Consider the following 24,563-nt stretch of genomic DNA (forward strand, 5'->3'; position numbering starts at 1 on the left):
AGAGAGAGGGGGAAGGTGAGGCTCGGAAAAGCGTGCACTCTTGCTGTCTTGCTGTCTTGCTTCAGGAGTAAACCCAGAGGGCCAGTGGGAGTGAGCTGGGCTTTATGGGAGCTGTTTGTGGCCGGGCACTGGGGGGGAGACTGAGCCGTTGGGTTTTACATTGTGTTCAACTCGCTGCTCTACCCCACTGGTGCAACAAGGGAAGAATTCCTTTAAGCGGAGCTCTGTAACAAAGGAGAGAGCGAGGGGAGGAGAGCTGCTGGGAAGAAGTGGAGAGGGGAGGGGTGCCGAGAGGAGAGGGCATTGTTTGCCTGTGGCCGTGGGCAACAAGGGAGGCATGGCTTATCAGGACGTCCGTGTGAATGAGCGTGTTTGGGGATAGTTTGTTTGCATGCGAGGGTGTGTGGGGCACGTGAGGGTAGTCGGGACAGTTTGCATGTGAGTGTGCGAGGGTGCGCGTGCGAGGACACCCCAAACTGGAATATAAGGGGACACTCGCAGGATGCTTCAACAAGGCAGCTTTTTCACACTCCCCCCCCCCCCCCCCCCCACTCCCGTTCTGAATGGTGATTAAGGACCTGCCGGATTCCTCTGCTCCGGGGCCGTTCCTGGGTGAGTAGCCGCACGTCACCTGATCTCAAACCGCCAAAAACGGGCCCCTGCCGGTCCGGATTGGCTCAGGGGGGGGGAACGTTTTGTTTGTAGTTTCCTCCTATGTGATCGCTGCTCCGAGCCATGTGATGATGCACTGGAGGACTAGGGGGAGACCCAGAGAGCCAGGAGTCAGAGGAGACAGAGAGGCCTGGGTGGGTAGTGCTCTTCTTCAGGAGAGGACACATGCTCTTGGACTGCTGTGAGTACAATACCCATCTGTTCTTTGCGAGATGAGCTGAACAGGCAAAGGTTTGAGCACAGGCTGTGCCTGGGCTCTGCTGATACGACAACAAAGTTGTCCTAAATGAGATACTTTTAAGATGGTGTCGACGGGAAGGTGAAGTCTTTCAACGTGCAGTCAGTGCAATGGCCTTCAGAATGAATGAGAAGGAGAATGGAGAATGAATGGACTTAAACTGGCTCTTGACTCGGAGGGGTTCTACCCTTAGCGAAAAAGGCGGCACAGCTTTCCGGCAGACCAGAAGGGGTCCCCTGCCTGATCTCTGCTCCTTGCTTCTGGGAGAGCAGAGAGCGGTCATCAGGCTGGAGCGGAGCCCTGGCTCCCGGCTCCCAGAGCAGCAGAGCCCACAGGGTGGCCCATGTCCAGGGAGCCCCAGCCTGGTCACTGTCCTGCTTCTGTCCTGCATGGAACAGGGCTGGAGGAGGGGGGGGGTGAGGGAGGGGGGGGGGGGGGCTCATGGTTGCTATGGTGCTGCTAACCAAACTAACGTCTCTGCTCTGAACAACAGGGGGAGAGAGGGATGTGTGTAGTTTGAATGTAGATGTGTGTGTGTGTGTGTGACCCTATGTGGGTGCTTTTTGTGTGGACGTTCAAGACGTCAATGACGAATTTCCTTCAATCACGTGAAGGAAATTCTTTGTTGAAAGGCTAAACCAATCCTCCCGGATGTTTTCCCGGGCCTCTGTGCCATGTTGTCCATGCTGAAGATGAAGAGAAGACCCTATATCACAGCTCTCAATTAAGTTAATCAGTTAATGGATTGCAGCCATATATCAGCACTGTGGAGACCCAGGGGAGGTGGAGTCTACATCGGGGGTCATCGTTCCAGGGGTTAAGTGATAGGATGCCAAGGGTGTGTGTGTGTGTTTGTGTGATGATAAGCACAGAGCGGCGCCATTTGGTTCCCGCCTCATTTCCTGTCTCGGAAGATATGGGTCAGACATAGACAGAGTAGATCACTGTGTTTGATTGTTTGTTTACTTGTTCTCTGGTTGCTCTGAGTGTCTTCGCATCTTCTGCGTATGTTCCCAGATAGCGTCCCTACGGATGATGAGAGTATGCGCTGATAATGTTGTCTGTGTAAGGCGCCATCACCTGTCTATATGCACATGGGACCGCCGTGAACCATGTCATTACCCAGCATGCATTGGCTGCAGTTAGCAAACACAGACACGCAGAGATAGCCCCACCTAGGCTGTGGCTGGTTAACCACAAAGACCCAGCCCCAGACACCTCCTCCCCCGGCCCCCATCCAGGAGAGCTCTCAGCCAGGCTGCAGTGATTAGGTCTAACTGGGTAATGATCGATCCAGGGGCTGATGCTTTGTCTGGTGCTCCCTGGTGGTTCTGGGGAGGGGAGGCAGGGGGTCAAGGGGTTGATCCTTGTGAGATGCCCCCCCCCAACACCCTATGCCTGCCTCATCTGCCTGCCACAGTCAGAGCAGGCTTTTTCCCGACAATGACTACTAAGTAAGGGCATACTGACTGACTGAGCTGTGCCGTCAACCAAGTCGTCTCTCAGGTGCACCCTGGTCTGTTAAAGAGAGGCACCTGTGGTTTTGTGATTAGTGTGGTTGTGGAGGCAGAGAGAAAGAGAGGGAGACATTTGGTGGGGAGATAAAAGCTGGTTATAATGATGTGCTCTGTTAGCTTGCGCTAAGCCATACTTTAACTTCTGGCAGAGATGGACTTTGCCGTATCCATGCGGCGGTCTCCTACAGTGGAGTCTTTTTAAGCAGAAACAATGGGCGACAAAGACAGGACAGGGTTGTACATTTGCCGTCTTCTGCTCCAGCGAGCTCGAAAAACCTCCTGGCCAGTTAGGAGCCAGCTTCCTGATCTTCCAGTCGCTGACCCACGATGACCTCGCCCACGCTCTCTGACCAGCCGTTGACAGGCAGAACCCTGGAATGACCGCCAGTCCCGCGGACTAACGCTCCGACCCAAAAGACTTGGGTTCCCAAAAGGAGCTGCTGAGAGCTCTTTCTTCTCCCTATATCCTTCTTTCTCTATGTGTCTCCGCGTCTATTTTGCTCTGCCCATTTCCCTGGTGAAAGGAACAGACAGAGAGAGCACTGAAACCAAATGAAAAAGGGACTCAGAGCACTCCTTTTTCTTCTCGTTTGAGTTCTCGTGTCTGTTGCTCACTGTCGCTCCCCACCGCTATCCCAATCCCTCTCTCTTTCCTCTCCCTCCCTCACTCTATCTCGCTCTCTTTTTCGTCGTGGGAGCTAGTGAAGACAGAGGCGGTAGAGCGTGCAGCACGGCCAGGGTTGAGCGGCGGTGGTCCAGGGTGGTCCGGGTTGGTCGGTGTAGTTCAGGCCAGGTCAGCGCATCATGTTCATTGAAAGACAGTTAAGTTCCTCTCTGAATGGGCTTCCCCCTGCTTTTCTCTGTGGCTATCTGACCATGCACCACTGCCCACTACCCCACCCCCTAGTTTACCTCTTCAACCCCCCCATCCCCACACCGACACATAGAAAAATGTGTTGGCGTTTTCATGGCTGTCATCATTAATCAGGGGGCGGCATAGTTGGTCTTGGAAACCAGACCAGAGGGCCAGGCTGGGGCCAGGATGGGCCAGAGGTCTGGCAGGCATTTCTGCACCCTCTGCCAGCTTTTACAGTTGGACTTCAGGGTTCCCTCCGCGATGCCCAGCTGCTGCTGCTGCTAACCAGGACAGGCCTGCTAGTCTGAGCCAGAGGTTCCAGGTGGTTGAGGCTCTGCAGAGCCCAGAGCAGACCTGGTGCTCCAAGACTGACAGGGGGGAGAAGCTGTGTACCCAGACCAGGCCGGCATGTCTGTGGGAGCAGCAGGGACTGTAGTGCAGGGGAGGTTCTGGACCAGGGTGTGTGAGGATCATCAGGGAAAGTGGGCTGTCGTTGTGGGCGTGTCAGAACGCTCCTTTAGGATGAGGAACATCTCCAAGGTAAAGCACCCTGCCTTGACCGACGTGATTCTAGGAAGCTTGTACTGTGTCAGTCAGACAGTGAATGATGAGAGGACTCAGCACAGGGATGTTCATGGGACTGGGGATAAAGGATGACTCGAGGCTGATGTTGACCCCAAGCCCCCCCCCCTTCTTCTTACTCTAGGCTTCACAAGGAGCCCCCGCATGCCCGGGTGAGGGGCCGACCTGGTCCTAGACGCTCTGTAGCCCCCCCGGGGCCACACGCCCACCATGGGGAACCTAATCAGCAGGCCCAGCTGCCTGGGCCAGAAGTCCAAGCAGGTGAGGTCCAACGAGGCCTTTCTGAAGGAGTGCTACCAACGCCGCCTAGAGCGGCCTGTCCCCGAGAGCCACGCCCAGCCACGCAGCGAGGAGGCGGGCAGGGCCAAGACGGTGGTGGGGGGGAAGGAGGAGGAGAAGCGGGAGGAGGAGGAGGTGGAGAAGGAGGAGGTGTCCCGCTCTCACACCCCCGTCTCGGACAAGCCCGCCCGCTGCTCCCCGGCCCCCACTGTCACCACCACCAGCACCCTGGACAACGCCTGGCACTCCACCCCATCTCCCATCAAGCCCGCCCGCTGCTCCCCGGCCCCCACTGTCACCACCACCAGCACCCTGGACAACGCCTGGCACTCCACCCCGTCTCCCATCAAGCCCGCCGGCTCCTGGAACGGCACGCTGACCCGGAGGACGGTGCTGCCGGACTACAGGCGCTCCCCCCTGGCCCACCCCGGGCCGGGCTCGGCGGAGAGGAGGACCAGCCTCCAGAGGAGGGACTCCAGGGAGGGGAGCCCCTGGTCCTGGAAGACCTTGGCCTCCAGAGAGGTCACGGAGGTCACGGAGGTCACCGAGACCGTTGTGACGGAGATCGTGGAGGTGACCGAGTATCCCTCTGGAGACAAGAGTGGAGACCCCATAGTGACCCGGACGGTTCGGGTCCTAACCGGAGCGGCAGAGGAGCTGGCTGAGGTCAATACCCCGTCTACAACCTCTTTCGAGCGTGATCTGCTGTAGCACGTGGAGGAAAAGATGTCCTTCTACCTCGGTTTTTCTTTCCATCTCACCCTGTCATTGTCTCACCTTCTGAGCGTCACCATCATCTCCATCATCATCATCTTGATGTTTCCAGAATGTTCACCCTAATGTGCCTGTGTGAAATTCCGTGTCAAGTGTCGTGTCTGGTGTGTTTGTTGTCCTATCCTCTCACAGCTCCACAGCGATGGTCAGTCCAGCTCAGACCACGACTCCAGCCTGGATCGATGGAGGGTAGGACACCTTGGTCATCCCCTCTTTAGCTTGAGCTCATTCACATCTGCTCGGGGGTTTGTTCGTCTGGGTGTTTTGACTCGTGCCGTGGGAACTGCATGCAGTGATCGTGCCGGGTCACGTTCTCTGTGTGGCTAGGCACGGAGAGCTAATGCCGAGTCGTGTTTTCTCCCCCCGCCATAGGGAACGAGGTCGGCCCTGACTCTGAGAGATGAGTTTGCCGATTCGGAGACGTTCCTCCAGAACCTCGAAGCGCTGTTAACCTGGGTCTATGAAATAGAGGAGCTCACAGCCAATCAGAAGCCTCCGTCCTCTGAGTTTAAAGTGGTGAAAGCTCAGCTGCAGGAACAGAAGGTTTGTAAACCTAAAGTACAATCCATTCGAGTAGGACGGACTCAATCTCTTTGCACAAACCATTCTTTTAAAACATTCTCTTCATTTACGTGTGTTTATGTATTTCTGTCTGACATCTGTTTTCACAGGGAGTTTTATCAATGAAAATAAATATATGCAGAGAGCAGTCCCAAAGTGTTTCTTGTCTAGTGTTTCCTTTGTCGGTAGATTCTCACACATTCAGCGATAAATGAGGCTAGATTCACGCTGACAGTGTGCTTCTAGATGCCTGTGAGAGTATTCCCTCAGGCTAAAACAGGGAGGAGAAGTTATTCACCTCTTAATCTGAACCAGCTCCCATTGTGAGTTCAGTGGGTGAGGTGGAACCTGCCTTTGTGGGACAAAGCAGCTCTGACACCAGATACAGGCCTTTCCCTGCACAATCATAAAGGCAGCAAAGTCAGAATTACTGCTAGGTATACCACAGAATACTAGTTCTCAGGATCAGTAAAGAGCTAAGATTCACAAAGACTTTTAAACAGTTTTCATGTTTTTAAATTTCTACAATGTACAAACAAGTCATACATCTGACTTGTTCGTCTGGTAGAATATAATCCAGTATGGTTGATCTGCTAGCGTATGGTTTATCATGGTTCCCCTGCCCCACTGTGCTTCAGTACGATCTGTTTGGGGTTTCCTATCCAGTTGCTGCAGCGCCTCCTGGAGGACCGGAGACGCAGCATGGAGGCCATGATGCAGGAGGGGCCAGGCCTGGCGGAGAGCCTGCCAGGGGAGGAGGGAGACCAGGCCACCAGACACATCTCCACCATCAGAACCAAGTGGGGGGCCTTGCTGCTGGAGGCCCAGAGCAGGTCAGCAGAGCCGGTCAGATCCATCCAGACAAGGCCCTCTCACGCTCTGTGGAATGGCCGTGTGTGCATGTTGTAAACATCAGAGGAATGTGAATGGTGCTGTAATGATGGTGTGGTGACGGTTATTGATGGTGTGAAAGTACGGCTGGTGAATGGGCTTCTCACAGTCAGGTCAAGTCAAATGTCTTTCTATAGCACATTCGAAAACAACCAGTGTTAAACAAAGTGCTGGACAATCAGGCAAAAAAAGGCACCCTTTCTTTTTATCCATTCATCACAAAGACACATACACGCGTGTATAGGATAACATTGCTGTACTTTACAGTATGTATACCTCGGAGAATAAGCGGCTCTTAAGCTGTGTTTGTAGAACGGAGGATGTAACATGGTGGTGCTTGTGTCCAGGCGGGTGAGTCTGGAGGAGATCCTGCCCCTGGCCCAGCTCTTCCAGGACAGGGTGGACGGCCTCCAGTACTGGCTGATCTCCGTGGAGCAGGACCTGGCTGAGCTGCGGCATGCGGAGAGGGCCATGCTGCACCTTCCAGAGGCCACACAGAGGGCTCAGGTACCACACCCCCCTCAGACATGTGACTCACTCCAGGCTGCAGGGTGGTTGGCTTCCCGGACACTGATCCACCCAAATCCAAAAGATAAAACACAAAACATTTAAGGTTCCCCACTGAAAGGAGATGTCTAGTATGTATCTCTATCAGTGAAACCAGACAATTAAACCAGCCATTCTCCATGGGGAATTCATGCCCTTATTCAGATGCTGTGTATAGGGTGTATGTCGTCTGAACTCTGTTCTTGCTTGTTACTGTCAGACCGTGGTGGAGCAGATCAAACTGAGGAACGCTGACCTGGCAAAGGTCCAGCAGGCAGGCCATGACCTCATGGAGAACATCTCAGGTATCCAGATCACTCGGACCTCAGAGCTGCCTTAGAGTCCGAGTTGGAAAGACTTTTCATGTTGTAGAAAAGAAATTGAATGACGTCAAGAAATCTAAGAACCTCAATCGAGAACCAATACCTTGTGCGTGTGTGTGTGTGTGTGTGTTTGCTGTCTCAGAGGAGGAGCGCCACCAGGTGCAGGAACGCGTGGACGGCCTCCGCATACGCTGCTCCGTGTTGAGCCTGAGCAGCGTGGACGTCCTCCAGAGGCTGGAGCAGGCCCTGGAGGCCTCGCGCCGCTGCACCTCCAGCCAGGAGGACCTGCACCTGTGGCTGGGCCGCATCGAGAGCCAGCTGCTGGGCTCGTCCGCCTCCTCCACGGGGGCCCAGACCCAGGGGGACGCTGTGCTGTGTGCAGCCGAGAGACAGAGGGTGAGCATGGGGGGCATCGCTGGGAGGGTGGAGTAGGGACCAGGCTGTTTTGTCAATGTTTTTTTTTTGGAACTGTTACGCTGTGTGTGTTTGTCAGTTGGAGCAGGCGGTGGTGAAGGAGATGTCCTGGTTCAGAAACACTGCCCAAGGTCTGGAGCAGCTCCGAACCATCTGTCTGGACCCAGAACCCATCTCTGCTCAGCTGCACGAGCAGAAGGTCAGCGGAACCTCCGTCTTCAGAACCCCTTCGACATCTCATCATCACAATACAGAGGCATTGAAAAGGGTTGAATATGCCAAACTATGTTTCAGATTCTTGCTGTGGAGATTCTGCAGCATCGCTTTAACATAGAGAAGATGGTGAAGATCGCTGAGATCCTGCAGACGTATGGAGATGAGGGTGACACAGCCGACCTCCAGGTACTGGACCTTCAGAACATCACATCCTGTCCATTCTATTCTGTTCTATGGACACAATGATCGTTAAATGACCACTGGTGAAGTCAATCTGCTTGCCTCATTGACTGAGTTCGTTCTGAATACTACCAAGCAGCACAGTGACTAAGAGTTCTGAGTTTTGATGTTGTTTAATACAAATTTGAAAGCAAGAACAAAGTGTTGCAAAAATGTGAAGGTTTGCAGTCCTTACAGTATGAAAGGAGTTCAGGTTCATGCTAAAGCTATGGCTACATTCCACTTTCTGATTCAGTAATAACAATGTCTCTTTATTTTTCTCTCTCTCTCTCTCTCTCTCTCTCTCTCTCTCTCTCTCTCTCTCTCTCTCTCTCTCTCTCTCTCTCTCTCTCTCTCTCTCTCTCTCTCTCTCTCTGTCTCCCTCTCTCTGTGTGTCTCTCTCTCTCTGTGTGTCTCTCTCTCTCCCTCTCTCTCCCTGTCCAGACCCCTCTGGATGCCTTGCAGGAGCAGTGTAACTCCACCTCAGCCACCAACTCACATGTGGTGCTCCGTCTGGAGCATGCTCAGTCGCTCCTCGCCCAGTTCTCCGAGGGCATCGCCGAGGTGTCGCCATGGCTACAGGAAACCCAAACCCTGATTGGACAACTGTCCCTGAGCACCATTAGTTACGAGGCCTTCAGAGAGCAGCAGGAACTCTTGCAGGTACAGGCCAGGCCAGGCCAGAATGGAGGACCTCCTCCACTTGGTCCTCTTTGTGCTCTTCAACAATAACCCCCTTTCATCCCTCCCTCCCTCCTCCTCCCCCTCTCTGCTCAAGTCTTCTGTTCTCCCGTTGACGAAGATGAATGGCTCCGTTCATTTGTGTACTCTCTTTCCTGTGAGAGCCACATTCCTAGAGAAAGAAAGACGCGTTGATCCTCTCAGGTAGAGCGACGAAAATGAGACTCGTCACACTTTCGCCCTCTCTACTTTAAAGGGTCCAACCCCGACCTGTCTCCTCCATCTCATGGCCACTTTGGTGCCCGCAGCAGTAGGGCTGCAATCAGATACACTGAAGTGCACTTACAGTTGGAAGGCAGAAAGAGATGCTTGTATTCTTCAAGTAAACTGAGAGGATCTACCCTAATCACTCACCGCCCCCTCCCTCCCCCCCCCCCCCCATACCCCTCTTCGCAGGGTCTGAGGGAGTCCATCGCAGAACACAGGCCGCTAATATCCCGCCTGCTCTCACTGGGGAAGCGCTTGTCTGAGCTAAGCCCCGCCCAGGGGGAGGAGTTCTGCCGGAGGGCCAATGAGACGGAGGAGCAGCACAGAGCCATCAGGGACAGGGTCCGAGAGGCCGCCAGCCTTCTGGAGGAGGCCCTGCCTCGATACACACAGGTGACACACACACACACACATTTACATGTGTTTATTTAGCAGACGCTTTTATCCAAAGCGACTTCCAAGAGAGAGCTTTACAAAGGTAATAGGGCATAGGCATAGGTCACTTATAATAACAACAAGGTAGCCCTAACAACATTGCGGGTAGCCAAAACATGAAGCCCATATTGTGAACAACCAAAATAAGTGCCAAAGGGAAGAACCATAAGACCATGTCGTTAAACAAGTTACAATTAAACAACATGAATCACTGTGAGTGCAAGTGTACCTGTAGAAAAGCATGCAACAGTAAAAAATCACAGCGAGTACAACAATTTAAATCAGTTAGCACTAACCAACAAGAGCAACAAGTCTCTAAGCAGGAGTCATTGTGATCGAGGAAACACAAACCTACACACACACACACACACACACACACGTAGACGCAATCCTCTCCCCCCCCCGCTTCTTCACAGTCCAACGAACACACATCCACACACACTTAGATGCGCAAGAGACCTCCACCTTCACCACCGCCTGCTCTGACTGACACACACACACACACAGACACACACACGCATCCACACACACAAGATAACCCTCCCCCCCTCGGTGTCTCCAGCTGAACGAGAGGATGACGGTGATCCGAGAGAGCGTGGAGCGTCTGCACGGCCGGATGCAGTCCCCCGTGCCCCTGCAGGGCCTGACGCCTCGCATCCAGGAGCAGCTCCAGGAAAACCGTCTGGCCCTGGAAGAGCTGTCCAAGCTGGAGCTGGGCTTAGCCAGCATCAGGACCCAGGCCGGCCAGCTGCTGGCCAACACACAGGCTGCTGGACACAACTCTGTAGGCACAGGTACATGAGTTCTCCAACATGATCCTTGCTATACCTTATAAATACCTTGTTCCAAAATGATTTATTGAGCAGATACTTTTATCCAGAAGGGGATTTGAACCTGTGGCTTCTGATCTGTTCTGCCGTCAAATACTCGACCACCGTAGCGTAATGGCTGTTTGCTGTATAGCGGCGTATGAGTCAGAAGTATTATTTCGAGACGTTTCTCTCAGAATGCTGGTCAGTGTGAGAGTCAGTGATCCTGATGTCGTACTGTGAGAAAGAGTGCAGAGGTGTGACCCTGACCCCGCTCGGCCCGTCTGTCCTCCAGCCATGCAGGAGCGTGTGTCGGGGCTGTGCCAGCTGTGGGAGCAGGTCCGGACCCAGGCTCAGGACCGGGACGGCCTGCTGCTGACCCTCCTGGACCTGGCCCTCAAGTTCTGGAACGAGGTCAGCAGCGTCAGCGCAGGCCTCAACGACACCCAGCAGGCGGTTCTGGACCTCAACGCCAACCGGACGGATGCCGAGACCATCCGGCAGAGCATAGAGACCATGCAGGTGACCGGTGGTGACCATCTACTTCCTAGATAATGAGATGGAAACTGAATGAAATGAAATGTAAATGTGTGAAATGAAACCAGGACTAATACTCTGATGACAACCCCATTCAACATGTCTCTTTCTCCTCTCCTCCCCTCTTCTCCCTCCCTCCCCCCCTTTCTCTTCTCTGATTCTCCCGTCCGTCTCGTTCCGTTCTCTCTCTCTCCCCTTCTCTCTCTCTCTCTCCCCCCCCCCCCCCCCCTCTCTCTCTCTCTCTCTCTCTCTCTCTCTCTCTCTCTCTCCCTCTCTCTCTCTCCCTCTCTCTCTCTCTCTCTCTCTCTCTCTCTCTCTCTCTCTCTCCAGACACTCAGGGAAGACATAGATGGTCTACAGGGCGATCTGGACTCCCTCGGCATTCTGGGAATGGACCTCATGTCAGCATGCGGCGACACGGACAAGCCGGACGTCACCAAGAGCTTGGACGAGGTGAGCAGTGACCCAGCCAATACACACTGACTGTATGTATGTCAGTTATCATTGGGTCAGTTAGTAGTCATGAGTATTCACATTGAAAGTATAGATTGCCGTGTCCCTAACTGCCTCACTGTGTGTGGTCTCTCAGCTGTACTGCACCTGGAACAACCTGAGCAAGCTGTGGAGCGAATGTCACAGCAAGCTGGAGGATTCTCTGAAGGTGGCCCTGCACTACCAGGACACTATGCAGGTGGGCGCGTGTTTCTATGCATGTGTGTGTCTGTTCATCCCTCTCTCTGTCTTTTTGTCTGTCTGCGTTTGCGTGTGTTTGTGTCTCTGTGTGTGTGTGTGTGTTTATCCCTCTGTCTCCGTATCCGTCTGTGTTTGTGTGTGTGTGTGTGTCTGTGTGTGGGAGCTGCTAGCATATTCTCATTGCCACGCACAAATGAATCCCGCCAGCTCAGTCTGGCTAACACTGTCTCCTCCAACCCCGGTGGCAGGCTTCCAAACACACAGACAAGTCTTTCATCTGCCTGTCTTGGCAGAGCCCACTGATTCACTCCCCGTCGCTCGGCTGATAACTGACTGACAGAATAGCCCGCTCCCTGCCAATGGGAACTAATGGGCCCGGGGGTGTTGACTGTGAGAGACACGGAGTTCAGGGGAGGACTGGGAAGACTGGCCTCTCAGTCCGCTGCTGCAGGAATCAGCATGGGGGCTCGTGTCACTCTCCACAATGGGAGCCGTACTGTACACCCGCTCCCAAAGCCCCAGCCACTATTGGAGGCCATGAAACATGCAGGCCTTCAAAGGGTTATAGCAACGACACAGAGGGATGAAGTCGATGGCCGACAGAGCGTGCGTGCACGAGGCGACGCGTGAATGCACTTTTTGAATCGAGCAGCAGTGTCGTGTTATCTTGTTGGTCTTTCATGTCACCAGGGGTTGTTCGAGTGGCTCAAGTCAGCAGAGCTGAGGTCCACCGAGGAGTTCCTGGTTGGAACTGATCTGGAGTCAGTCAGAGAACAGCTGTGTGATCTGAAGGTTGGTTTGCATCAATGGAACCCGCTCAGATAGCTTTAACAGCTGATCTGGAACCAAATACTAAAGAGCTAATTTAGTACTTTGAGACTGTAATTGAGTAAACAATTTATTATTTAATTAAGGTTGTTGTGTTGTAAGTGTTGCCTGTCTGGAATAGGTGGAAATACAGTATGCTTCATACAGTACATATACATTAGATACATATATAATTTACATGTATGTATAGTTTTACTGTATATTGAACCTGATGTTAAGCCAGATTCTGACGCCATGTGCGCTCCTCTCCCCAGGAGTTTAAGCGGGAGCTGTACCAGAAGAAGATTGAGATGGAGAGTCAGAACCATCGCTTCGTGTGCCGTCTGTCTCCCGGCTCGGAGAGACCGGGCTCCGTGTCACCACTGGGTGACTTCAGACAGCGCTGGGACGGCCTGGAGGCAGAGACCGTCAACAGACAGGTCCGCCTCACAGCACACACCCTACCCAACACGACTCACACGCACCCTACCCAACACGACTCACACACACCCTACCCAACACGACTCGCACACACCCTACCCAACACGACTCACACACACCACACCCAACACGACTCACTCACACCCTACCCAACACGAGTTGCACACACCCTACCCAACACGACTCACACACACCCTACCCAATACGACTCACTCACACCCTACCCAACACGAGTTGCACACACCTTACCCAACACGACTCACTCACACCTTACCCAACACGACTCACACACACCCTACCCAACACAACACACCCTACCCACACTCCATACATTGCTATGAGGAGAGGAATCCTGAGAAGGTTACTTGTGGTTCAAACCCGTCCTTCACACATGATAGATCACACATGCTGATACACTGTTGAGCGTCATTCAGTATTGGACTCAAATTCAATTTGCGGTAGGGGTACCTGATCCGACTTCCTTGTCAGACGACTGACCCCTTGTACTGTTTGACCCTTCGTCTGTCTGTGTAGCACCAGCTGGAGGGCGCCTTGCTGGGCCTGGGTCAGTTCCAGAACACCCTGGACGAGCTCCACACGTGGCTGTCCCACACCGCAGACCTCCTACAGGCCAGCCAGCCCATCAGCATCGACCTGCAGGCCTGTGAGATCGGGCTGGCCAAACACAAGGTAGCTTCCATCAGAGTAGCCTGACCCAGAAGTCACAGCATTGACTTCTGCCTTGGTTTTGTAGTTAGAGCCCTCTTATGTCAATGTAGCACAACATGTAGTTATCCAATAACTGTGACAGGTACGATGATGCCATTGAACGGGTCTAGATCCAGATCTGGCGCCGTGTGCTTGTACATCAACGTTGCGGCTGGTTCTGTCTAGGTGTTGCGCAACGACGTCATGTCCCACGTGCGGACGGTGGAGTCTCTGAACCAGGCGGGGCGCGGCCTGCTGGAGGCGGGGTCGGGGGACGGCCCCCACGGCCTGCAGCCGAGGCTGGAGCAGCTGAACGAACGCTGGGAGTTTGTGCGCTGTGAGACAGAGAGGCGGCAGCTGCAGCTGGAGAACAACCTGAGCCAGGTGGGCTGGGGGGCCTGGGAGGTTAGGGAGGCCTGGGAGGCCTGGGGGCCTGGGGGGCCTGGAGGCCTGGGGGGCCTGGGGGGTTAGGGAGGTTAGGGAGGCCTGGGAGGCCTGGGGGCCTGGGGGGCCTGGAGGCCTGGGGGGCCTGGGGGGTTAGGGAGGCCTGGGGGGCCTGGGGGATCTGGGGGGCCTTGGGGGCCTGGGGGGTCTGGGGGGTCTGGGGGGGTCTCGTTTTGATTGTGTGTTTCCTGTCTAGTTCCTGGTTTTGATCATTTTGCTCATTCAGACCACTGGACAAGCAAATAAAGCAATTGGCATGAGTCAGCACAGGACAGATAACAGTCACCATATGACCCAACTATTTTATAACATCTGTTGTAGTGCCATCTAGTGGTGAGCTTCTTAACAAAACAGGGAATATTTGAAGCTGTGAGAAACTTAAGTTATTCGGCTAACGGATGAAAAATAATGTTACTGTCATGTCTACCTCAAGGTCCAGGATGTTACCATGGAGATCCAGGACCTGCAGCAGTGGTTGGAAAACACAGACCTGAGACTGTCCTCGACTAAGACCGTTTGGGGCATGCCTGACTCCGCCCACGAGAGGCTCAACGCACACCTGGTAACTCCAAACCTGGCAACCCTAAACCCTAACCCTGTCCTCTAACACTGTGGGGCATCTCTATGGACTAAATACATTCCTAGCGACCAGAAAATCTTAACAATCCACCTCTAGCTCTTATCAAAGCTACAGAGGTGGCGCAAACGTATGAACACCTTCAATGATTGAGTCTCTGAAGCCATCAGAGTTATCTGGAAGACATCGTCCCATGTTTCTCTGTCTGCAGGAGCTCTGTAATGAGATGGAGTCAAAGTTCCACTCCTACACAGACCTGAGGAACGCCATCCACAGAATGCTGGAGAACAGCGAGGTGTCTCGGGGTTCCAGCACGGAGCACAGCCTCTGCATCCTTGAGCAGAAATGGACCACCGTGTACGGCAAAGTGCAGGAGCGCAAGGTCAGAGAGCACACCAGGATATGTTATTCTCTCTACTATAGTCAGTCTTTCTCTCGCTCTCTTTCTTACTTTCTCTCTCTTTTTCATACGCCATAGTTTCCCTGTCTCCTTCTCTTTCTTTCTCTCTGAGACCAAAATGAATGTCATCACTGCTCGTTCCGGTGTACTAGTAGAGTGCTGAAGCTTGTGTATGTCCTGCTTGCTTCAGGCCCGGCTGGCCGAGGGTCTGAGCCTGGCTAAGGAGTTCCACAGCACAGTGCAGGACCTGCTGACCAAGATGGCCCGATGTGAGGACAGCATCGGAGGACTGCCCACCCCCAGCTACGTCCTGGACACAGTCTGCTCCCAGCTCCAGGACCACAGGGTGTGTGTGCACGTTAACTGTGTGTGTGTGTACTTGTGTGTGCCAGGGATGAGAGCTAAGAGATAGGGAATGTATTTATATACATAAAAAGAAATGGTAAGAAAAAGAGAGAGAGTGAGAGTGAGAGAGAGAGAGATAGAGAGAAAGAGAGAGAGAGAGAGAGAGAGAGAGAGAGAGAGAGAGAAAGAGAGAGAGAGAGAGAATGAGAACCAGCAAGGTACTACAGCATCACCAGCGACACACCGTCCTCACCTTCTTCTTGAATGTGCAGACCCTGGTGAGTGAGGTGAATGCGTACGGAGAGAAGAAGGCAGCGGTGGAGAATGCTGGGTCCAGGCTGGCAGCGCTCAGCAGGAGGGAGGACTGCGACGTGGTCCACAACCTCACCATGACCGTGCAGGACCGCTACCGCAAGCTGCACCAGCGTGCCACGGAGAGGGGCCGCCTTCTGGAGGAGGTCCGGAAGAACGCCAAACAGGTAGGGGTTTGTCACTATGAGGGACTTCACACGAGAGAACGTTCGTCATCTATATTGCAAGATACTTTGCTACCTATTCACAGTGTCGTGTAGAGCCTTTATAGGGCATTAGCAAGTCTAGAATACATGGTGTTTGCGGATGTTTTAGTTCAGTGAGTCATGGCGCCTCCTGGTGGACTGGATGACTGAGGTGGAGCAGACTCTGGACACTCACAAGGAGATCGCCGTGTCTCACGAGGAGATCAAACTGCAGCTGTCTGAGCAGAAGGTAGGTGGCAAGAAAACGATCATATCTAATTTGTGACATTGTCCATTATGTTTTTTTTTACATGGGTGAATAAATCCCTTATCTGAACAACAAACACATCTTTTTTTAGCATTGATGTCTGGATAGCTTCAGTGAGACATCATAAGAACACAATTCCTTCCTGTCTCACTCCTTCCATCCACGTGACTTCCTGTCTCTTTCCATTCGTCCAACCAGGAGTTCCAGAAGCTTCTGCGCTCCAAGCGTCCCATGTACGAAGCCACGCTGAAGAGTGGGCGGAGCCTGCATGAGCGCGCTCAGAGTGTTGAGGACTGCCAGCACCTGGAGAACCTCCTGGCTGAGCTACGAGACTCCTGGGATACCATCGCCGCCAAGTCCACAGAGAGGTTAGCATCTGGAGACGCTAACACAGTCACAAAATATACATCCAAAAATATTCAAGCAATAAATATAATAGCCACCATGTGACTGTCCTGAACCTGGTTTAATGGTCCTGATGGACCAATAGGGCCACAATAAAGTATATTCTACAGCCTAACAGACAGGGGAGGTTTCACACGTTTAATGTGACCTTCTCACCTCAGACAGCACAAGCTGGAGGAGGCTCTGCTGTTCTCAGGGAGGTTCACTGACGCCCTGCAGGCGCTGAATGACTGGCTCTACCGAGCCGAACCCCAGCTGGACGAGGATGTACCTGTCGGGGGGGACAAGGACCTGGTCAACAACCTCATAGATAAACACAAGGTACTGTGATGTCCCGTGTTCTCATAAGCAAACAAACTGAGTTTACATTTGTTACGTAAGAGTCTCATAACTGTACAGAATGTATATTACAAAATATTGTGATAGCTGGGTACAGTGAGGGAAGTTTAAAGGCCAGGTTTAAAGTTTGTTGTTCTCTGGGTCGTTTCTCCTGAATGTATGGTTTTGCCCTTGAGATCTAACATGGCTGGATAAATGAAAGCCTGACCTCCTTTGCCCAGCAATTCCAATCCTATCGTAAAATATCAGTGCATTTCCAAGGAGGGAAGGACGCATTTCAAGAGGACTTTAAAGATTGTTTGTGTCTGCAGGTGTTCCAGAAGGAGCTGGGAAAGAGGACGGGGTGCATTAGGACCCTGAAGCGCTCAGTCAGGGACCTGACCAGGAGCAGCACAGCAGATGCCCATTGGCTGCAGGAGCAGATGGAGGAGCTGGAAGTCCGGTGGGAGGCCGTGTGTAAGCTGTCTATCTCCAGGCAGGCCAGGCTGGAGGCAGCCCTGCAACAGGTAACACGACCTCCTCACATGCTAACTGATGTCCAGGAGCACTTCTTTCTCGCGCATGGACTGGTTCCATGGGGAATAGATGCCCCTCACACATGAACTAATGCAGGCTGAAGACGGAGGTTTGCTTTCAAACCATGATGTTTGAAAGTAACCCTCGGCTAACTGGGGTGAATCCCTACTCATTTGACATCATTGATGAATGACGTAAACCAAGTTTCCACCTTGTCCGGATGTTCCTGTGCGTTCCTGGTAGGCTGAGACATTTGACGGTGTGGTCCACTCCTTCATGGAGCGCCTGGCCGACACAGAGAGGGTTCTGAAGTACGGGGTCATTCCCGAGGGAGAGGAGGCTCTGCTGGCCTTCAGCAAACAACACGAGGTACGTCGAGTAGGTTAGGCCATCCAACAACAACAACAGAAATGTACACAGTGTGTAGACACTCCATCCTGTGTAGATGGCACAGAACCTGTATCTGATGCATTGTGTGTTTGCCGTCCAGGAGTCGGTGTCGGACCTGCGCTCTCAGGAGGTGGACCTGGACAACATCCAGGTTCTGGGGGAGCAGATCCTCACCTGCTGCCACCCAGACTCCATCATCACCCTCAAGTCTTGGATCAGCGTCACCAAGACTCGCTACGAAGAGGTAAGTCCACGCTACCCAGGCCAGGAAGGAAACAGTCCGTCCATCGATCCACCCTGTCCGTCAGTCAACCCTGATGTAAACCAAGCAATACCTCCATGGTGTGCGTGAATCGATCAGCCATCCAACCATGAATGATCCCAACTGCCAACCATGGAACGGACGAATCAACCCGCCAGCCTCCTAACCGGCCTGTGGTCTTGTGTGCTTCCAGGTGCAGTCTTGGGCCCAGCAGCAGGGCCAGAGGATCCAGGCTGGCCTGGCTGCTCTGCAGGCTGAGAGGGAGGAGGTGCAGCGACTCCTGGATTGGATTTCCTCGGCAGAGGAAGCCCTCCTTCTCAGGGAGCAGGAGCCTCCTGCCGAGACGTTGGAGATCAACATGGAGCTCATCGCTCAACACCTGGTGAGAAGGGGTTTGAATGGGTTAGGGTAACAAGGCCAGAGTTTTTCAAATCAGAGCAGGGAAAATGGACTGATGAAGACCGAATGGAACAGGGCTTGCTTTAAAGAGTGAGAGGGGAATGGTATGGATGATTGATTTGGATGCCTTGTCTAGTTTAGACAAAAGAGCTTCAAACTGACACACCTTAGTACAGTGACATTTACATTCAAACAGTGCAGAACTATTCTATATCTGTCTTCAGATCTTCACGGAAGAGATGCACAAGAAATTGCCGGAGGTTGAAAACGCCACTAAGTCCTGCAAACAGAAGTTGGTCCCCAAACAGCAGGGTTCCCCCAGCCGCAAACCACTGACAAGTATGAGCCGTCAGACTCAAGTCATCCATTGAGTTCTAATGACTGTAGATGACTACTGAAGACTTCTCTAAAATAACCAAGCTAATGCTTGCTGAGTAATTCCTATGTGTGTGTTCCAGAGAGGAGAAGCACCCTGAAGATGCAGCCTACCCCCCCTCTTCCCCTGGAGCACCTGGACCCACAGACCCCCCTGCTGAGCCAACTGGTGGGCCAGTGGCAGAAGCTGTGGCTTCTGGCTCAGAGCAGACAGGGCCACCTGGATCAGCACCAGCAAAGCCTCAGAGAGGTGACTCAGAGGCTCCACCCACTTGAGATAATGAGCTATTGTTTGCTTTGTTTTGATTAGCCCTTCATTTGAATTTTCAGGTATCTAAGTTCCCAAAGTCATGGAGGCTAACCACGGGGCTTTTGTCTGGGGCTTATTATTTTAGTATTTAATGTAAGTAACCTTATTCTTTACCTATGTTATCATAACGGTTTCTCCACAGATGGAGGAGTTTGCCAATTTTGACTTCAATATGTGGCGCAAACGCTACATGCAGTGGATCAGCCACCTGAAATCTCGCATCCTGGACGTCTTCCGGACAATTGACAGGGACCAGGACGGACGAATCAGCCTGAAGGAGTTTATCGACAATGTCCTGGCATCCAGTAAGCTCCGCCCCCCACAGCGCCCGACAATCTATAGCAGTCTGTGAAATACATTTAAAGTGCTGATTGACAGTCATCATAACATAGATAGCAAAGCCAGCAGGCATTCATTTCCTGCTGTCTCTGAGATCATGATGTCATTAAGTTCTCCTGTCTCGTCCTCTTCTGTGCAGAATTCCCCACCAACTCGCTGGAAATGAACGCCGTGGCCAACATCTTCGACATAAATGGGGACGGCTTCATTGACTACTATGAGTTTGTCAGCGCCCTCCACCCCAGCAGGGACCCTTACAGGAGGACCCTAGATGCAGACCAGATAAACGAGGAGGTAAACTGTGTGACCAAACGTGTTTGACGTTGCAAAGTGGAACCGTGTTCACGAGGACATTTGTTTGACCCCTTGTGTTCCCTCTCAGTTGAGTCGGCAGGTGTCCCAGTGTAACTGTCCCAAGAGGTTCCAGGTGGAGCAAATCAGCGCCAACCGCTACAGGGTGAGTTGAGTTCAACACATCAGATAGACAGTTCTGTCCGCACACAGATATCTGCCCCATGCCAAATCATGTCTGTTGTCAAGACGACTGCCTGCTCCAACTCACTTTCACTGTGTTGTAGTTTGGAGACTCCCAGCAACTGAGGATGGTGCGCATACTGCGTAGCACCCTGATGGTGAGGGTGGGAGGAGGGTGGACAGCTCTGGACGAGTTCCTGGTTAAAAATGATCCCTGTAGAGGTAAGCAACAGAGTAGTAAAAGTCAGACACGCATTTTACTTATGTTCTGTTCAATTTTCTTCAATGAGCAGCTGCGTTTCGTTGTGCTAAGCAGTGAAGGGTCGCACAAACCTGAAGATCAAGCAGAAGTATTTGTCCCCGGACTCGTTCGACCGCGCTCAGAGAGGAAGCTCCTCCAAAGGCCTGGCCGTCAGCAGATCCAACTCCAGCCTCAGTCTGTACAGCAGTGCCTCCGCACCCAGCAGCCCTCTCACACGCAAGGTACACATCCAATTTGGTGACATTGGGTCACATCCAAAATGGTGGTCTTCCCATAACACCTCAGAATTATGGTCGCCAATGACGACACCCAGGATGAGCCATTCATTATATTAAATGGGGTGCACCCCAAGGTTCCATCTTCAGCCCTCTGCTGTTTTGTATTAACGGTCTTGCTGTAGTATCAAAGTGTTATCTCTTTTAAGCACAATTTTATCACATGGATTAATTATATACTGCAAAGGTGTCCTTCATAGAACTTGTGTTGTCTGCTGTGTTCCAGGCACTGCTACGAAGAAGTTTCTCAGGTGACCGCTGCATCCGCCCCAGGAGTTCCATTGCAGCCCTTGGATCAGACCTGCAGTTCTCCAGTGTAGGAGACGATGACTCTCTCTCTCCATCAGGTCAGCTTCTCACACACCTACACAGAACAAAAACAAACAACCACTCTGGTTGTACACTTAGTTCACCAAGTAGAATGAACTCATTGGATACCTTAAAAATATATTTGTACGTGTTAGATGTTAACCGTGTTTAAGGTTGAATTGTTGAAAGCATATATGTCTTGGTAATCAACCTGAATGTTTTTTTTTTTCTTTATGTCTTCTCAGAAGAAGCTGAGAAACTGCCCTCATGATCCAACGCTGCCTACTAGCACCATGAAAATGCAGTCAAGAGCATCCGTTAGCATCCAGGGGCCCAACAACAAACATGGACAGATGCAGAGAAAGAGAAGGGGAGGCCAATTGCAAAGTCTCACTTCCGAATTATACGGGATATTCAGAGATGATACTGGAGAAGTTAGGTCACCATGTTTCTCTACCTGGTATTTTCCTGGTCTGTGGAGGTGGAATCATTCCTGAGCAGATCCCTTCCTCTTTCTTATAGTAGATTTAGTCACCTCTGTCATCCTTCAGAATGCATTTGAGATTGTTTTTATTTTTTTTACTTTTTACTGTGTACTCTGATGGCTTGTATTAGAAGAGGGTAGGCGGGAGGGTAGATGTGCATGGATACATATTGCATGATATCTTGGTTCCAGCCCAGATAAATACTGTAACTTTCATTCAAATACTTAGTTGGCCTACTACAGTCAAATTGTCAGATGACACCCAACCATTTTCCCAGATGAGCAGGTGCAATTATTCTGATTTGGACTATACAAATCAATGCCATTTATATCCAAAACCATGAGGACACCCAAACCCTTTTCTACTTTAGTGAACTTTTCTTTGCTTTGGTTTCATAACGGACATGCTGTGTTGGCAGGGCCACATTTTGTTCTTTTGTTGTTTAAACTCCAACCTTACCAGTAGACACCACACGGTCTGAGGGGTATTCAATGTAAGTATTGTTTTAAATGCTACTCTATATAACCCATCTATGCTTTGTGTGAACTTTCTGACAGAATGGGTTCACATCGTTCTGTTTCTCAGGTGTTGTTGACTTTTGATTTCTGTGTTTATGTGGAACACAACTGTGATGTGTAGATGGGTTGGGATTGTATTTCTTTACAGAAAGCCTGATATGAGTATCACTTTGTGAACTGTTTATTATTTCCTCGACTTGAGTGAATCACTGGAAGTGAATACGCTTTGTAGGAGTGTTAACACGTGTGCTGGTGAATGACATCACATAGTTTAATAGGTGAAGAAGTGAAGATAGTTTTTTGACTAGTAATTGACCTGTTCTTCGGAAGCGACAGCTGATACAATTATAGCTCTCCAAGAGGCATTTCCCTTTTTCAATTCAATAATGTTTGTCGCCGCTTATAAGTGTTTACATACCTGACGTCTATTGCCCTACTTGTGGTGGGACTGCACACCACATACAGTATCACCCCTAGCGACCACCCATCTCAACTAGTCCAATAACAATGTGTGTAACCACATTGTACAGGTACAGCATTCACTCAGACTCGTATTAACCCAAAGAAACCATACAGGATGATGAGAATCTTCTACAAACCTCTCTCTCTGTCATCCATAATTGAATGTGACACACGACAGCTCCAGGCAGGAGAGTGCGTCGTACCAGCCGACCTTCAGAGTGCCAGTCTTGCTATCTCCTTTAGCCTCCTGTTACGTCTAGAAACCCAGTCAGTACCATCACAAGAGAGGAAGAGGACGCGCGAACAACATTTCTGAACTGCTACATGTTTGAAAGACATCAAAAGCTCGCTGTGGGAAAGAAAGAGAGGTCTGATACAATTCTGACCACTATTATGTTTTGTTTCCCACTTTATATGTCACCTCTGTTGAGATGTACACTAGATCTGCATTAAATAGGAGCCTCAGTGTGACCTTCTTTGAGGGCAACGTTGACAACTTGAACCTTGCTGTACTGTTACACCCACTATAGAGTCTCTTCTGCTATGCACCCTAACCTTTCTGTACTGTATATATATCCGTTTCTATGTCCAGCACTTGTTCTGATGTCTAATTTAGGGAAACCGTAGCGTGTGGAAAGTCACTAATGACGATACGTCCAATGTAAAATAAAACTTTTTTTTTATGAAACACAGAAACGTAATAGTAATGTCTACTGTGTACTACTGTGTGAAAGACGTGGACAGGAGGGCATCATGGTGCTGTCATGAGAGGTTAATAAGCGGCAACAGGAGAAGACTAGGAACAATATCAAACCATGCAGCTTCATCACCCTGAGAAAGTGCTTTATGTACTACAGATTCCTGAGTCATACTACGGGGGTGGGTGGGCTCCAGAAATGCTTGGTTTGAAAACCCTGGAGAACGTTTCCCGTTGACTCCTTCCTCCTACTGATCGGCATGCTCTCCACCGAACGTAGCCTTCAGCCTCAAAATGACCCGCACACACAAACATGAATCGTGTTACAAGATTCTAGCAAAATCCAGCAGGGAAGGATAATAGAGTTGTGTTTTATAAACAGTGGACACTCACACACAGGTCATGGGAGTGCCCTTTCTGGTGAGAAACTGAGGGTAAGCCAAACTACTGCACTGTGACTGACTGGACATTGTGTCTTTGTAGAGACAAACGCTGGACTGTACCGACCCTTGTCTAAGCAGTTCGATCTGGTTCAGTTTTCTCTCTCCCCCCCCCCACTGTTCTCATGATGAAGAAATGTGATGGAGGAGGAGGCGTAGCTACAACCTTGCATAGCGACAGCCTAGTTTACTGTAGCCACAACCTAGCATAGGTTCAATTTAGCATAGCTATAACAAAGCTACAATCTAGCATACAGTAGTCTCAATTTAGCACGGGTCTACTACCGCATCTACTACCTAGCTACTACAAAGCCCTGTTCAACCTGTATTATCAGAGCCATGGCCAGACAGACCAAAACAAATCAAAGTTGCCAAGGGGGTCAAGTGCTTCTATAAAGGTTTCGAGACTTGTACCGCTACCGTGATTTTGGCAACAAATTAGGGAGAGCATAATTAATGGGGAAGTATTTTGTAGAAGAACATAGTGTTTCTCATTAGGAAACAGCCAAGCAGACAGAGGAACAGTAGGAGCGCCATCAAATATCCTCCAGCCATGCTTCAGGCCTGTTTATCTGACATGGAATGCACTGAACAAAAGCCTCTCCACCCCCACCCCCCCTCCATCCCAGACCACCTCCACTCACACACACACACACACACACACACACACACACACACACACACACACACACACACACACACATTGAACAGGCCAGTGAACAGGATTGAGCTGCAGCACTCCAGTGCCTGAGAAGAGCTCTGAGAGGTAGGATGGATGGATGAATGGATTCATGGATGGATGGATTTCAAAATGTTTCGTATGTCTATTTTGCAACTGTTTGTTAATATGAAGGTGTGACAATTCTGTTCTAAAGGGAATTGTGTAATGTTCCTTGACATAGTGTTATGAAACTACAGTACCGTAGATGTACATGATTGGATGACCAATTATGTAGTTTACAATAATTGTGTTAAAACAGTTGGTGTATAGATCTGTTTATGTTCATTTTAACATTGTTGTCTAGTTTCTATGGACTTCATGTCAATCAATCGACATGCCAGATGTGCATGCAAAAATTAGCAATATATGCAAGAACAGGAACTTTTCAATATTTTAGAAGTTTGCAATATTCTAAAAGTTACTGCGGGTGAAGTTGTACTTCCACACATGCTGTGGCAGTACTTGGCAGGTGGCCCAAACTAACGTTACCTAACTGGAAATTCCTTGTGGTATTAAAATGTCAAGTCGTGTTAAGTTAGCATAGCCCTAACTAGCATTCAGAGCTCAAACCTTCCAAACGGAATATTT

At 51.0% G+C, this 24,563-nt stretch overlaps 1 protein-coding gene across 1 annotated transcript; it reads left to right on the forward strand.

Annotated features, from left to right (window-relative positions):
• The first annotated feature begins 565 nt into the window (after nt 1-565).
• macf1b (microtubule actin crosslinking factor 1b) lies at nt 566-22,769 on the forward strand. Its single transcript, XM_047029021.1, has 40 exons — nt 566-612; nt 3,990-4,810; nt 5,051-5,107; nt 5,291-5,461; nt 6,146-6,312; nt 6,718-6,877; nt 7,137-7,221; nt 7,382-7,635; nt 7,733-7,852; nt 7,948-8,055; nt 8,533-8,751; nt 9,226-9,429; nt 10,034-10,265; nt 10,576-10,802; nt 11,148-11,270; nt 11,407-11,508; nt 12,201-12,302; nt 12,593-12,757; nt 13,293-13,448; nt 13,653-13,850; nt 14,344-14,472; nt 14,699-14,869; nt 15,078-15,233; nt 15,505-15,711; nt 15,860-15,979; nt 16,196-16,365; nt 16,564-16,723; nt 17,053-17,247; nt 17,501-17,626; nt 17,748-17,891; nt 18,103-18,291; nt 18,533-18,647; nt 18,767-18,933; nt 19,136-19,298; nt 19,472-19,626; nt 19,715-19,789; nt 19,911-20,028; nt 20,123-20,289; nt 20,570-20,690; nt 20,898-22,769. Exons 2-40 carry the CDS (start codon nt 4,076-4,078, stop codon nt 20,921-20,923), a joined length of 6,459 nt encoding a protein of 2,152 aa, XP_046884977.1. The 5' UTR covers nt 566-612; nt 3,990-4,075; the 3' UTR covers nt 20,924-22,769.
• The last annotated feature ends 1,794 nt before the right edge of the window (nt 22,770-24,563 follow it).

This window comes from Hypomesus transpacificus, chromosome 2 (genome assembly GCF_021917145.1).
Source record: "Hypomesus transpacificus isolate Combined female chromosome 2, fHypTra1, whole genome shotgun sequence".
In the NCBI taxonomy this organism is placed as follows: domain Eukaryota; kingdom Metazoa; phylum Chordata; class Actinopteri; order Osmeriformes; family Osmeridae; genus Hypomesus; species Hypomesus transpacificus.